Source organism: Pelodiscus sinensis, chromosome 1 (genome assembly GCF_049634645.1).
Source record: "Pelodiscus sinensis isolate JC-2024 chromosome 1, ASM4963464v1, whole genome shotgun sequence".
Taxonomy (NCBI): Eukaryota; Metazoa; Chordata; order Testudines; family Trionychidae; genus Pelodiscus; species Pelodiscus sinensis.
The window spans coordinates 106,556,682-106,571,912 of NC_134711.1; the positions used below are offsets into that span (position 1 = coordinate 106,556,682).

The window sequence follows — 15,231 nt, forward strand, 5'->3', positions numbered from 1 at the left end:
ACACTGTGTATGACCCTGCCAAGCTAACTGCCTCTCAGTTCCTTCTGGCTGGCTACTCCAACAGAGGGAAAGGAGGGTGGGTATAGAATAGATATGAGCAACACATCTCAAAGCAGGGTGAGGGCACAGTTGGGCCATTGTTATTATGGAAAACTGTCTATGGGGGCTCCAACATTAGGGCATAGAGCTCAGACACCCATTGGGCAGAGGTGATGGCAACCAGAAAAGCCACTTGCTCCTTTCTATACCTTTCATGACATGTGGCCCATGAATGCTGCAAGGACTAAGTTGATACCATGTGCGGGCAGAGGGGCAGGTGGAGTCCTTCAGTAGTCTTAAGGATGTGTCTGACTGGAGGACTTGTGAAACCAGTGACCTGCTTCTCCCAGATGGAAAGCAGAAATAACTGTCAGGTGCACCTTCCGCAATGAAGTTGCCAGACCTTGTTGCTTTAGACACCAGGTACTAGGACACCTAGGAAATAGAAGTAGACAAGGGGCACCGATGTTGAGAGAACCAACAAGAAAACCACGTTCTTTTCACAAAGTGAGTCAATGGACTTTCTGCTGCTGAGAAGGTTGATGGGATGGTGGGATATTTGACCCTGTTCCACTCCCTCCAGATCATTCTGCCCATCCCTCTTCAGGGTCCACCTCATGAGCAGCCCTTCAGAAGGTCAGCATCTGTGCTAAGGGAATACACTTCAGTGAGCAGAAGCATTTATGCTTATTGTCACTCCCTTCCCTCCCCGCCCCCCAAGCTTGAGTCCTGTGTCTGTCTAGTTTCTTTCCTACCTTGCTTCCTTGGCGAGAACGTCTTGATCTCACCCTTTTAGATTCTCCATCCCAAACTACAGCCAGTTTCAACTTCCATTGTTTTCTTGTCACTCTCATCCTTGCATCTTGGCTTCTAGTCCTCCCCATTTTTTCACTGCTCCATCCTCGCTCATATTGGCGTGTGGACCCCCAGCTCCTTAGCCCAGTCTCTTCAAGCAAATCCCAGTTCCTCCTTCACACCCAGCTCATCAGATCTGGTGACTGTATCTCCTCCCCTGCCCCACTGCTTCAGTCCTCTCCTCTTCAGTCCTGGTTTCTCCCTGACTCATCCTATCCTCCCCCCGACTTATGAACTCAGTCCATCACCTTATTTTTCTTCTCCTACAGTTCTAGTCTACTGGGCTATTTAGTCCTATTCTCCCAGTCACCCAGTCTCTCCCTTTTACAAACACACCTTCCATTAGCTTCTAATCTCCATTCTGGGGCTCCTCATCCCATTCTACTTGTAAATCTGACTGGTGAAGTTCTGCCCCTTCAAGTCCAGCTCTTCTTTGTTCTGTATTCAAATGATGTAGCTTTCTCTTTCATGCTGTCTGGTCCTGTATGGAAGCAGCCTTTGAAAGCACAGGAGAAATGAACATTCTGCTCTCAGTTCAGATACATGGAACCTGCATGGCTGATGGCAACGTAGAGCTGAAATTGCAAATGAAGTGCTGCTCCAGCTCCAGGGGGAATGTACTTGAGGGAACATTACTCCTGAAATCTAGCATCTCTACTGAGCTTGTACAAATTGCTGTTTTTCAAAGGTTTGCTACTTGGCCAGATTTGAGCAGACACTTGCAGGGATGACAAGATACATTCCAGACAAAGGCCACCCCACCCCAAACTTCTGGACCCTGTCTAAAGCCCTGTGTAAGGCAATAGGGGTTTTTGAAGACAAAGCCAGATTTTTTAACATAAGCAAAATTTTTCTTTAATTGTGTGTTCAGAAAAGGCTGAAATTTTATAATGAAATTAAACTTGAGGCAGACACCTGATGTGAAGCCTTTGATTCATCAGTTAATTTGGCAAAGTTATAAGGAAGTTCATGTAGGGGCTTACAATGGGAATTGTTAGTAGGTAATACCAACTATGCCTTTAATCATTAAGATACAAAGGTAATAAAAGAACAGCTAAAATCTGCTGTAGACATGTTCTTCAACTTGATATTAATCTGGCTCTTGAAGTTTATAGCACACAAATTGGGATGGGTTTTAGCGCTGTACTTAGCTGCAGTATTTGCAAGTGTTTATGATGGACAACAAAAGGGCCTAAGCTGGTGCTGGCATCTGGGCTTGACTTGGGGACTGTGCCAGATGAAGAGGAGGTTTGTATGGATGGTAAATAGCTCAGCCACCAAAATACTCAAATTCTTATTCTTCAAAATGCATTAATTTCTAAGCATACTGTTAGACAGGTTTCCTTTTCTGTCCCTACCATTTTGAATTTGGGTAAATTTTCATAGCTCTCCTACTTGAACCTGATTCTTTCATTCAAGTCAAAGCAGACTCTTATCAAGGATTCTACAAGTATGGTATTTCCAGTGATCAATTTTCAAAATGTCATTACTAGTTCTAAGCACTTCAGTCAAACTTATTAAAGAGAACTTTATCTTTCTGCATGTCCCATTGATGTTGTGGGGTGAATCAGTTAAAATGGTGCTAATAGATCTGTAGCTCATTTTTTGGCTTGTGCCTTTGTGATGGATCCAAGACTAGGACCCCATCTTCCCTTACCCAAAAAACAGTGCAAAAATAGCAGTATCTTCATTTGTTCTCGCCTGCTTTAATCTGTGATGGAGCTTGGCTTTTACTGTTTATCCTTGATTTCTGTATGTATCTTTCATAGCTTTGTTACCCAACTTGTCCCTTTAACTTCTGTAACTGAGGCAGGTTAGACCGAACAGTTTAAGGTATAGATGTTGATTTTCCCCTTCAAGAACTGATTTAAATCAATACTGACTAGTATTATCTGGATAATGACATGACTCTTTAGTTGGTTAATTTGAAAAGCACCTAAGTGATTTAGAAGTCTAATCCGATGTTCAGAAATGCTCGTTATTTTGCAGGCTTTAAAAAATGTTAGCCTTTGTTCAACTGGTAGGAATTATGTAAGGATAAAGGGTAAGTAGTCAGACCAAATTTGCACCTCAGCTAGCACTTTCAATAGAAAGTGTTTTCCAATTTAGGGGAAATAGTGCATAGAAACTCATACTGCAGCTGTTTTCAAGATGAGAGTTCAAATATCTGGGTGAGTAGTGGGTACTTTTAAAACTCTTTACTATTGCCTAAAATATTTTCTTCACTCTAGTACCAAAGGAAATCTGGTTTTGTCCACTCGTGAATACTTACCTCACATGTTGTGAAACAACATATGTATGTTCACTTAACCATTAAATGGTCCAATTTAAGGAAATTGGCTTAGAGCAGCCTTGTTTCTTTATTTCCTTCTTCCCTCTACCCCTACCCATGATTGTTGTAATAGATTTACACTAAGATAATTCAGTCTACTTACAGGAATGTGAGTAAATTACACATCAACCACATTATGCTAGATGAATCTGTCTAGCTCTAGCTAAGTAAAATTGATAATTTTGCTAAGATGATGAAATTACCAAAGTGCTGAATTACCTGCCATGAACTCAGAGGCACAACTAGAGTTTTTTACTAAGGGACGGTCCAATAGCAGTCCAGGATTTGGGGAAGTATGCAGCTGTGTCTGGGGCAATCCTAGAGCTACAGTTCCAGGGAGAGCTGGTGCCTTCTCCTTCTCTCCCATCTTCCCCCTGCTTAGCTGTGAGTCACTGACAGCTTCATTCATAACCACTGGTCCTGGATAATGGAAAAATCTCAGCTGAGGCAGACCAGCCATGATCTGTCTCATGACCTGCTCTGGTAACTATCCACTGGAGCAACTAGGACTAATTGATACTGCCTCCCTGCTAGAAATGAAGTTGAGGAAATGAGACAATTTTTAGAAGCATTTATAGTTAAGTCCCTGTCTTCACTCTTACAGTGGTATAATTAAAGGAAATTCCTTCACTTTTACTATTCTATTCGCATAATTAATCACAAGCATTTTTAAAGGTCTCTTGAGGGCTTCGTTTTAGTTCTAGTTCACTCTGTATGCTAAGGCAAAGTAGAGCTACTAAAGTTGTTCTGTGAGAAACCTACACCTTTCAACTAGAAAATATCAGCTTGGCTAGTAGTGGAGGGGACAGAAGTAAGCAGTCCGGGGCAGAATTACAGTTTTACTATGACTAAGTGCAACATGTTAAAAATTTCCTTAGGACTTGTTTGAAGGTAAGAACAGGCTCTGTGCAGCCTATTTCCATCCCTCCTCAACAAGTGTCATCTGTCAATGACGGCAGAGTGTTTGTGTTTTCCTCCCATGTTCTGCCAGCCCCTTAGGAGGTGCTGTAAGTGAGCTTTGTCTGTTGCTTAGGTTAGCTCGGACCTCCCTTCTCACCTTTCCTAACCCAAGCTCCTGCCTCAGCCCAGACTCCACACTCTTACCTGTACCAAACTGTTTCCCAACTCTCTCCCAGAGCCTGGAGCTTGTCACCCTACGTCTTCCACACCCAAACTCCCTCCCCTAGCTTAGCCTCTCTGCTGCAACCTGTGCCCCTTTGGGTGGGGGAAACTGGGTCCAAGGAAGCGGGGGGGGGGGGGAGGGGGCGTCTTGCTGGGAATGTGGGGTTTTGGGCCGTGTAACGGTCTGTGGGGTTCCTGGTTAGACAGTGGGCAGCTGTGCTGGGCAGGCCTGGGGCCGCTGTGCCTGTGCTGGCGGGCCCCCCCCCCCCCCCGAAAAAGTTGGAGAGAGAGAGAGACCTGTGCCCATGTCCCTCCCCTGTCCCCAGATCTGCCCTGGGGGAGGGGTTCAGCGCCCTCCCTCCGTCGATTCAGAAACACTCCAGCTAGGTGGCGGCGAGCCCCCCCCCCCCCAAACAGGGCCAGCTGTGGGGGGAGGGCGGCTAAGGACGGAGACGAGTGTCCGTATCGCACCATGGCCGCCCCCACGGGGCACAGGGCGTGCGGTGGCAGCCGCCGTAAAGCAGCTCCGCCGTGCCCATGTCGCTTTCCGTACAACAGTATGGTGGCCTCCTCTTCCTTCCTTCCTTCCCCGCTCCCCCGGCTGCCAGAAGCCGAGGGAGGCGCGGTGGCCGTAAAGCAGTCCCCGTTTCCCGACGCCTGGCTGTCGCGCGCCCCGGTGCGAATGGCCGCGGAGAGCGGGGCGAGCTGGTGACTGGCGGGCGGGGGAGGGCGGCGCAGCGCTGCCTGCCGGCGTGAGGGGGGGTGGGGGCGACATGGATCCCAACAGGATCATCCAGGCCCTCAAGGGCACCATCGACCCCAAGCTGCGCATCGCGGCCGAGAACGAGCTCAACCAGGTGAGGGGGAGGGGCCCGGGCCCGTCACCCGCCGCGATGGGGCCCGGGAGCGCGCGCGCGGAGGGGGGGGGGAAGATGCCCCCGCGCCTGCTGCCCCCCAACCCCTGGGCGAGTCTCCGCGCGGACCCGCCAGGCGCGTCCCTCTTCCCCCCCCGCGAGTGTGCGGGCGTCTGGGGCGCCCCCCTGCCCTGTGGCTCGTGGCCCAAGGCCGCGCTGTGGCCGCCAGCCCCCTTCGCTCGGGTCGGGTCAAATGGGGGCGGTGGGAAGGGGCGTCCCCCGAGCTCTGGGCCCCGGCGCTGCTGCTTCTGCAGCCTCGGGCGGCCTGCGAGCGCCGCCCGCTCCTCTCGCTGGACCCCATGGAGCGATAGAGCTTGTGGTGCTCATCTGTCCCGGTGCGGAAAGCCGGGGGGCGGGGCATTGAGAGCTATTCCTCCCTTCACCTGAGCTGTCTGTGTAGCCTGGGCGTCCTACCTGTGCGGGTGGGGGCATCTGTCACTTGCAGCATCTGACAGCTGGTTTCCTAGTTTCTGTTCTGTGGCAATAAGGGCAGAACCAGCATGGTACTAGACACCAAGTGGATTCTTAACTAGGGGCAGCTCCCACATGGAAAGAATGCTTAAAGGGACTCTCAGCTGAAATTAAACATGGTCTCAGCCTGAAGTGCAATCAGAGTGTTTCCACAATTAACAGCTGTCAGGGAAATCTGATGAGATGTGTTCTGCAAAAGTATTCCCCTGCAGTGTTTGAAAGCTAAGGCAATGATCCTTAGCTGGCTGTGTATAAACAGACTTCTGTGGCACTAAGGAGTTCTGCTGACTCCGCTGGGAGCCTGTGTGGTTCTGGGAGGGGTGGGCAAGCGGGAGTCTGCCCATATGGCACCACTGGCAGGATCAGTGCCTTAACTTTTGTGTGCTTAAAGACACCAGCCAGAATATGTCAAAGTAATGGTTGCACCTGAATTCTTAATTTGGTGATGTTGTACATGTCTATTAGACTCGAAATACATGATTGTGCACTATTTTTCAAGTAATACATATAGGCTACGTCTAGACTGGCATGATTTTCCGGAAATGCTTTTAACAGAAAAGTTTTCCGTTAAAAGCATTTTCGGAAAAGAGCGTCTAGATTGGCACGGACGCTTTTCCGCAAAAGCACTTTTTGTGGAAAAGCGTCTGTGGCCAATCTAGACGTGCTTTTGCGCAAAAAAGCCCCAATTGCCATTTTCGCGATCAGGGCTTTTTTGCGCAAATGAAATCTCAGCTGTCTACACTGGCCCTTTTGCCCGAACGGGAGCAACATAGTATTTCCGCAAAAAGCACTGATTTCTTACAGTAGGAAGTCAGTGCTTTTGCGGAAATTCAAGCGGCCAGTGCAGACAGCTGGCAAGCTTTTCCGGAAAAGCGGTTGATTTTCCAGAAAAACTGGCCAGTCTAGACACAGCCATAATGTATATTATATGTACAGGTTACAATGCTCACGTGCCATACACCATTAGACTATACTGTCATGACAAGAATATACAGTTAAGACTATGCCTGCAATCATAATTTTGACACTTGTGAGTTTTGGTTTGTCATATAATCTTAGCATTCTCCTAACATAGGTGTTTTGATGGAATGTAGAAGATTGACATCAGTTTTGAATTTATTTTGAAGAGACCCACCTTTTGGGGTCTTTGCTATGTTAACTAAAATGATTAATAAGGCTTTGCAGGATTCAGGTTCAGTTTACAAATTTGTCCTTATTCTAATTGTCCAAACCTCCAATTTAAAACCGCTCCTGAATTAGTTATTATTTAATACTCTCACTTTTAAAAACTATTACATTCCTATATCATAATGTGGCCACCTGCTTTCTTTTATAATGTCCACTATTTATTTTAAAAACACAAAAACAAATACATCAGTGCTTATTTTATTTTGTCAAAAACAACAGATGGAAACAAAACTGTACTGTAGTAACAAACCTTGGTATGCTTGGCATGGCTAGAGCAGAAGAATGATTGTCTGGATTCCTGGAATTTGTTCCTGACTTTGCCATTGACTTGTTTCACATGCGTTTTATAAAGCTCAAAAGAAAGTTTTGAAGATTGTTGGGATTGTCAGATGACAGATGTGATGACTGCAGATTACTAGTGATATTGTTGTTATGCTGGACTTTGGCTCAGTTTCAAGGTTGGAGCGATACTTGTCAGCTTTTCTTTAAAACATATTCATAAGATTTTTTTCTGGTTTAAAACGTGATTCCTGGAATTGAGAGAACTATGTAATATTTTTGGAGACCCCTTGTTCCTAGAGCGAGTGAGCATTATGAATTTAATTGACACATATCAGGTTCTCTTGTTGTGACATACTAATGCATATAGCACTGGCTTTAACACTAATCCCTGAATGAATTGAACAGAAATTTGCCAGGAGAATGAAAACTGAGAATAATCAGAGTCTAACTGTTTGACATTAATTCTGGTCCTTGAAATTTGGAAACATTTCAGTGTTAATGTCTGGAGCAATGCTTCAGAACCTTGTCAAACTTCAGTAAATCCTATGACAATATTGACCTGGATCAACACACCTTCATATCTCAGACTCCAGATGCATTCATGTCATATGCCAGCGATTATACCAAGAATACACCTCTTTTGGTGACTAATGGCTTGTCTAAATGCAAAAGTTGTACCATATTATATTGTATAATTAAAGCAGTACAGCTCCCTTAGTGTGGTTAGTTACATTGGTATTAAAGTGCTTATACCAGGACTGCTTTTTCCTACCTGGGAAGAGGAACAAGCTATACCAATATTACTGTGTCCACAGTAGAGACTGTACAGGTATAACTATTTCAGTAATAAAATAAAATCAGACGCTTAGTTAAAATGCTTTTGTTGATATAAAACTTTTTTTCTTAATAGAATCTAAGTCACTTTTGGTGAAACTGGCAACCTTTTGTGTATGTAATATTTAATTTAAAAAGAAATGCAAATAAAACAAATAGTCCACACATTCAGTTTTTTTAACCAGCATCTTTTTTTCCTTTAAGAATATTATGTGAATCTTCTAGTATGGTGGTTCCCAACCTTTTTTATACCATGGACCAGCAAACCCATTCACAAACATTTGGTGGACTGGTAACATTTTATTTGCATATTCATTAACCCCTAGATTCCCCCCAACCCTCCACTATCCCCCAGCGCCAGCCACTGACCCCAGAGTCCCCTGCACCCAAACCCCCTATGTCAGTCTCCCACCCTCAGAGTCCCCCAGTGCTAGTCCCCCATCCCAAATACCTCAGTGCTAGTCCCTGACCCTTAGAGCTCCCCTACCAGACTCCCCCCCCCCCCGTGCCAACCTCCTGTTTCCAGAGCCCCTCAGTGCCAACCCCCTGCCTCCTAGAGTCCCCCACTACCAGAACCCTCCAGTACTGGCCCTACCCCGAGTGCTTGCTCTGCCCCGCATTTCCCCCCCACCTAGCCCTGCACTGCCTTCTAGCTGCCAGCTGATTGCTGCTGTCCACCTCACGGCTGCCCTAAGGCTGCATTGCCCGCCACACAGTGAACCGCTCTTCTGCATCTAGGAGGAGACCCTGCCCCTGCCTGGCACTAGTTGGTTGAGAGGTGGGGCAGGACATGTCTTTCTCAGCAGCCACGGCGGGAGGGGAGGTGCTGGGCGGTATACCCCAACTGCCAGAGACGCCGCAGCTCAGCAGCCTGCAGGCCGAGGACCAATGCCGGTCCATGAACAGGCGGTTGGGAACTGCTGCTGTAGTATTTCATCTTACTTCCTCTTCTGTCTCTAAAAAGCCTTTCTCTGGTGAAGAGTTGCTGAAGCATTTCTCATATGCCTTATCACCAGCCTTCCTTCAATAGCCAGAGGCAGTTTCTGGAGATTAATGTCTGGCTCTTCTGATTTCAAGGGCAGAATATGCTGCCTTCCCAGAGATTCCAGGCCGTAAATCAAAAGATAGAATGATGGAGTTTGGGACTCAGTATGTTACAATCTCACTGTAAACACCTGAGTGGTAAAAATTTATTTTTCAAAGCTTAACAGATAAATGTGTATTATAATTTGTAAATAGATTACATCGTTTCAGCTGAGGTTTACTGAATTGTTATATCTGTGGAGAGGGAACTGATCAAGAGAATACTTTGCACTGATACATTCATTTTTATTTGAGATCTTAAATTACTTTACAAAGATTAACCCTCCAAGCACAAAATAGGTTAGAATCAGACCATTTTTGCATTTGAGTAAATGGAGGACGAGAAAGTTAAATGGTTTGGCAAAGGTGTTGCTGTGACAGATCTATTAATTGAATCCACAGAAAAAGTCATGATTGAACTTTAATTGGTGAAGAATTGTGGCACTGGACAGAAATCTAATGATTTCTCTTCATCTTCTGTCCGAATCCAGGCCAGTAGATCACATGTACTCCGCTTAGGTACTGAGTGATTCATTGTGCTGTTAGCTCTGTTTTGTACAAGCTTCAGTTTTGATACCCCTGCCCCTAATTCTCAAAAAGAAAATCTTGCTTGAGTAGTGTTTGCTTCACTATAGGTGGCTGTGCATCCTTGTGCCTCTGACTGGAGAATTTTGGTGTCAGGGTCCATTCAGCCAGTGCATGCATTGCACCCTTCCATGACGCTAACCAACACTGTGTGAGCAAACCCAACTCGAGTCCTTCTCAATAACTCAGAGATGGAAATTTAGCTGTCTGTTAGCGGATCATTATCTTCAGAATTGTTGATTTTAGCTACCTTTTTTGGAGCATCTTTTTTTCTTTTTTGAAACTTTATTATTTAAAAAATCTTTTATTTTATGCATCATTTTTCTTCCACGTTTTCCCTCCCCCAGTTTGGGAAACATCCTGGTCAGGGTACATCTGGTATACCTGACTTCAAGAAGTGTCTTAGTTGCAAGGAGAATATCCTGGTGACTGATGGACACTTTTAGTGGAACTGTTGCGTAGTTCTCATAGGAGAGAACTCCATACTACAGAAGCCTGGTTTATGCCAACAACTGAAGCCCAGATACAGAAAGAATAGAGAACTGAAATGCAAGGTTCTCCTAATGGAGGTGGCCCTTCAGCCATCCTTTCAGTCATGGCAAGACCTGGAAAATGGGAAACCTCCATGCAACACTCTTCTAAGGGAGTTGAACCCAAGAAAACAGCATGTGTCACTCATGCAAGACCTCTAAGAAAAGGCCCCCACAGTGAGCCAAGACCTACTTGAAAATGATCTCTGGTTTGCTCGGTCTCATCAGTGCTGACGGCATTGCAGGTCTCTAAGTCCAGTACCCAAGGCTTGCATGGTAGCTCCCCAGCAGAACATGCTGGGCTGCCTCAGGGCCGACTGGGTCCAGGCAAGGAATCATCGATGCTGACAGAGCATGAAAAATAAAAAAAAATCTGTTCTGGGAAAGGCTCCATTGGCATGGATATTCACATCAGTGCCATATTCGTCATGCTGGCCATCAGCAGGCCATACTGTTAGGTCTACATCACTGATCCTTTCAGTGCAGACATCTCAGCACTAATTGCTTCCACCTGTACCAATGCCTTGGGCACTCATGTACTTTCAGTACCCAGCAGACCTTTTGATTCACCTTTATGCAGTATCCTGGCCTCAAGTTCACCTGGAGATGCAGACTTTCTGGGAACATCATGTTATACTCTTCCCCCTTTGTTTTCCACTGAGTCTGATAGTAAGGAAGAAGACATGTTTTCCTGCAACTCCTCTCATCCACCCCGTGATGTGCAAATCCAGCATGGGCCTCAGCCATACCATCCCTTTGATCACAAGCCTCCCTCATATGGATAGCCCCTCCCCACCCTCTCACTGGTCCTATTGTGACTGTTGGCAGGCACTCAAACATCGTGCCTCCCATGGTTCTATCATGGCCCATCAAGAGCCAAGGAGTCATCCTCCTTCTGTTTCTGCATGGAGGACATTGTAGCCCCCTGAATAATTCAGAGAAGAACGAGAGGCAAAAGTCAAGGAGGAAGATGCCCCCCACAGACTAATTTCTCATTGTCATCACCAGATCAGACATGGATGCCCCCTCTACCATCATTGACAGATGACTTTAAGCTGTTCTAGGAGTTGGCCCAGCGGGTGGCAGAGGGACTGCAGACAGCACTACAGGAGATGACTGGGTCATACCACAAACTAGTGGACATTTTACATTGTTCTGTCTTGTTCAGAGTGGTGTCCCTATTAATGAGGCCTTTTTGAACCTTGCCAAGCTCCTATGGCAGACCACAGCATCTGTTGCACCAATATGTAAGTGGGCCAATAAAAAGCATCACGTGTCAGCAAAAGACACAGAATTTCTCTCATCCATCTCCCAATTTTGCCATAGCAAAGCCTCCTCCCCGGGAGCCAGGATGGTAAGGGCTGGTGGCTCTACTTCTGGGAAGGCTTCATTGCAGGCTCTGTAGTATAAAGCTAAAAGCCCACAGTACAGGTAGTCGTGTAACTACTGAGATTTTCAGTGGTTACTCTGGTACCCTGTTTCACAATTTTTAATATTCCTAGTGTGGACACAAATCTTTATGGAAATGCTAGATTAAGGCATCCAGGTCATAAGAAAAAGATCTATCATGCATATCTGAGCAGTTTAATGAGTTGCAGTCCAAAAAATGATGTTGTGTTGCTGTGTTTTGATTTTTAGTTAAAGTTCTTTCCTTTTAGCTAAGACAGTGTTTCCCAATTTTATTTGGCCACGGAACCCTTTTAAACTCGAAAGAATTTTGCGGAACCACTAATAACAGCCATATATATGGAGTTGAAAAAGTAGACCACAAATAAGTAAGGATAATAATATACAAATGCTAAATCAAGGTCATGAGATCAGCATTTAGTTTAATTGCACATATTTAAAAACAAAAATCACATTTAAGGTGTACAAAAAATAAAGCTAAAAAACGAATATGCATTAAATATTTATTTATTTTTAACCATAAAATGTTATTGTAATGGATTTTTTTTTTTTTTTTGGTGGAACCCTTATTTTCACTTTGTAGAACCCCGGGGTTCCATGGAAGCCTATTTGGGAAACACTGAGCTAGGAACGTCACCCAAACCACCATAGCTGCCAAATGTAAGCTATCTGAAGAGTACTGGTGAATACCTTCCAGAGAAAATGAAATAAAAGAGAGCTGCTGTCATGAAGACCCCAGGAAAGAGCTCCCTTTGAAACATCAAATGCCTGGGGCTGAGAGAATCATAACTAATAACTAAAGATGTTGCTGGAGCTGTAAAATCACTGAACCACGCAGAGTCCCCTATTTCTCATGCAGGAGGATTCCCACTGAATGGTGGCAGTATAATGCTGTCTTATTTTCACATCTTTTAATCTGGCATGCTTTGCTCAGAAGTTCACTCAGCAGTGTTTCCTCTTAGAAATTCTTCAGATATGCTGAAGATGAAGTTATTGAAAAATTCCCAGAAAAATGCACAAAAACTTGTGGCTTTGAAATCTGCTCTGTGTGCACTTGGGTAGTTAATTATGTATGGCTAGTCCACTAGGTTTTCCAGATCTTAACTTTTCTCTTATGTTACTATAAATTTAATCCAACAAATATGCTGTGTATAACAATAATATTTGCCAAATATACTTTAATGTAATTGAAATTATTTACTGATTGAAAATGGTGTGGTAGCATTTCTATTAAACCATGAAGTATTTCTCACAGAGGTGCTTGTATGTTTGAAGCAAATCAACATGCATTTGACTCTTTTAGGGTAAGTTTTTTTTTTTTTTTTTTTTTTTTTTTTGGTTTAAATAATTCGGACACTTTTGAAGTGATTTCTATTATTTGTAGTCAGTTTTGTCTGGTATTTAGTATCCCACAATCTCCAGAAAGTTCCTTTGATACATCACTAATGCTAGTTTCTTGCCAATATTTGCTCAGTTTTGTTGTTTGTGGTGCTGGAATGAGTGAATTTGACAGATGTGAACTTCCATTCAATCTGTACTAGAAAAGTCTCAGAATACTGTTTTAACTCTCTCAAAAATAGTCATCCTGATTTTCTTACTCATTAGGCAATACAATATTTTAAATTTAAAAAAAATCTTTAACAATGTATTTTTTTTTTTTATAAATTTCAGTCGTACAAGATCATAAACTTTGCTCCCAGTCTACTACAGATCATAGTTTCGGATCAGGTTGAATTTCCAGTACGTCAAGCAGGTGAGCTAAATTCTTGTGTCATTTTCTTCCATTTGTAAAGCGGTTAATAAGATATTAAAACAAAATGATAAGCTATTGTTATGCCATTAAAATATTCTCTATTTTGGCCTTTGAATTCAAATAGGTCAGTGAAGGAGTCTTAATGATTTGGTGATTCACTGTCCTGTGCGGGGGTGAAATCTGGTTATGGCATGCTTAAAAGCCAAACCATGTCTCTTACTTTCCTGTGTTTATGGTGGTCTCTCTTGTATTAGTTTGATTCCTCTGCCTTTCTAGGCAAAAGTTGGATATACAGGAGGGCATTAGGAGCTCAGATTTTTTTTCTCACAAGGAGAGGTGGAGGCTACATGAAGAGGGTATGTGGAGGGCAGGGGATCTTATCTGAATGAGTCTGTCATTGTTTTGAATTCATAGCTTAGTGAAATAGAAGTCCTTGTTAATGCAGACTGAGTACATGCTAGCTATAGATCCTTCCTCCAAAAACAAATCTCAAGAAAGATCACTTAGGCACGTTATGGGAATATAGCTAGCTAAATGCATCTTAAAGGGATTCCTTATATGCATGTGATATCGGGTGTGTGGTTAGGATTACCAGGTAGCTTCAGAAAAAATACCGGACACATTTGATTGCGGGGGGGGAGGGAGGGAGGGTCCAGCCGGGAGGGGCAGGGGATGGGAAGCAGGGCTGGCGGGGGGGTGTGGACTGCGAGCCTGGCTGGGGGAGATCGGGAGGAGGAGAACTGGCCGGCGGGAAGCCGGGCTGGCCGAGGGGGTCGGGGCTCGCGGGGCTCGCTGGGAGGGGAGTGGGACTGACCCGGGCACAAGCAAATCCCAGGGCGCTGCCTGTCCCACGCACGGTCCTGGTGAAGCACGAGCAAGCACGCTACCGCTCCACAACGCACTTGAACAGTGCTCAGGAGCATGGACAGGGCAAGGATAGGCACATGTCTGGTATTCTCTGAATTTTTTTACCGGACAGAGGGCCCAAAAACTGGACTGTCCGGTTGAATACCGGACAGCTGGCATCCCAATGTGTGGTAGAGTTACTTTTAAGCACATGTCTAACTCTTTACAGGATCCAGGACCTAAATTATTTGTTAATAGAACATATTAATTAATCCTGCACAGCATGTGGCTAAATGTGAAACTTCAATGAGTACAGCAAGCATTCCACTTTTCCAAGAATTTGATGAGCAGTTTTCATTCACAGCTCTCTTTCTATCACATGAAACAGAATTGTCCATAGAAAATATGTGTGTATTGGGGGGAGGTGTGCAAAAATTCATTTGAAAGACCAGTAAATCCCCTGAGTGCATTGGGGCATGCTGATGTATGCTGTTCATCTTGCTGGCCTGTAAATTATCATAATGCCATTCACAGTTGCATTATCTGTTAGGATCATGCTGGCGTAAAGGGAGGCATTTAATTCAGGATCCATAAGGTGACGTCAGCAAAGTAGATTCTTATTTTAATTTTTCAGAACAAATAAATTCATGTGTAGATCATATTTCAGTATATTTTTAGGGAGAGGAAAGGGGAAGGCAGTACATTTTTACTAAATTGCTAAATCAACAGAATGCTGTAGTTACTGTAAGAGCAAGAATTTATTCAAAATCTCAATCCATGTAGAAAGCACATGTCCCGGTTTGACTTCACTGCATTACACTATTGTATTTGTTTTTCTGATCCTATTTTTATCTGAGTGCTCTGGTCTATCGGAATTACAGAATTTGATTAATACTTTTCGATCTGTCAAAATTGAGAAAAATATTCTATTCAAATGTGTCTGATTCATGCTTCAGTATGCTTTAAAATCCCAATCAGAAATTAACAAAA

At 44.3% G+C, this 15,231-nt stretch overlaps 1 protein-coding gene across 1 annotated transcript in view; it reads left to right on the forward strand.

Moving 5' to 3' along the window:
* The first annotated feature begins 5,013 nt into the window (after positions 1-5,013).
* IPO8 (importin 8) overlaps positions 5,014-15,231 on the forward strand; it is a 67,345-nt gene continuing 57,127 nt past the window's right edge. The window contains exons 1-2 of the mRNA XM_075940701.1: positions 5,014-5,205; positions 13,314-13,395. Of these exons, the coding sequence (XP_075796816.1) occupies positions 5,122-5,205; positions 13,314-13,395 (166 nt within the window). The 5' untranslated portion in view covers positions 5,014-5,121. The remainder of the gene's footprint in view (positions 5,206-13,313; positions 13,396-15,231) is intronic.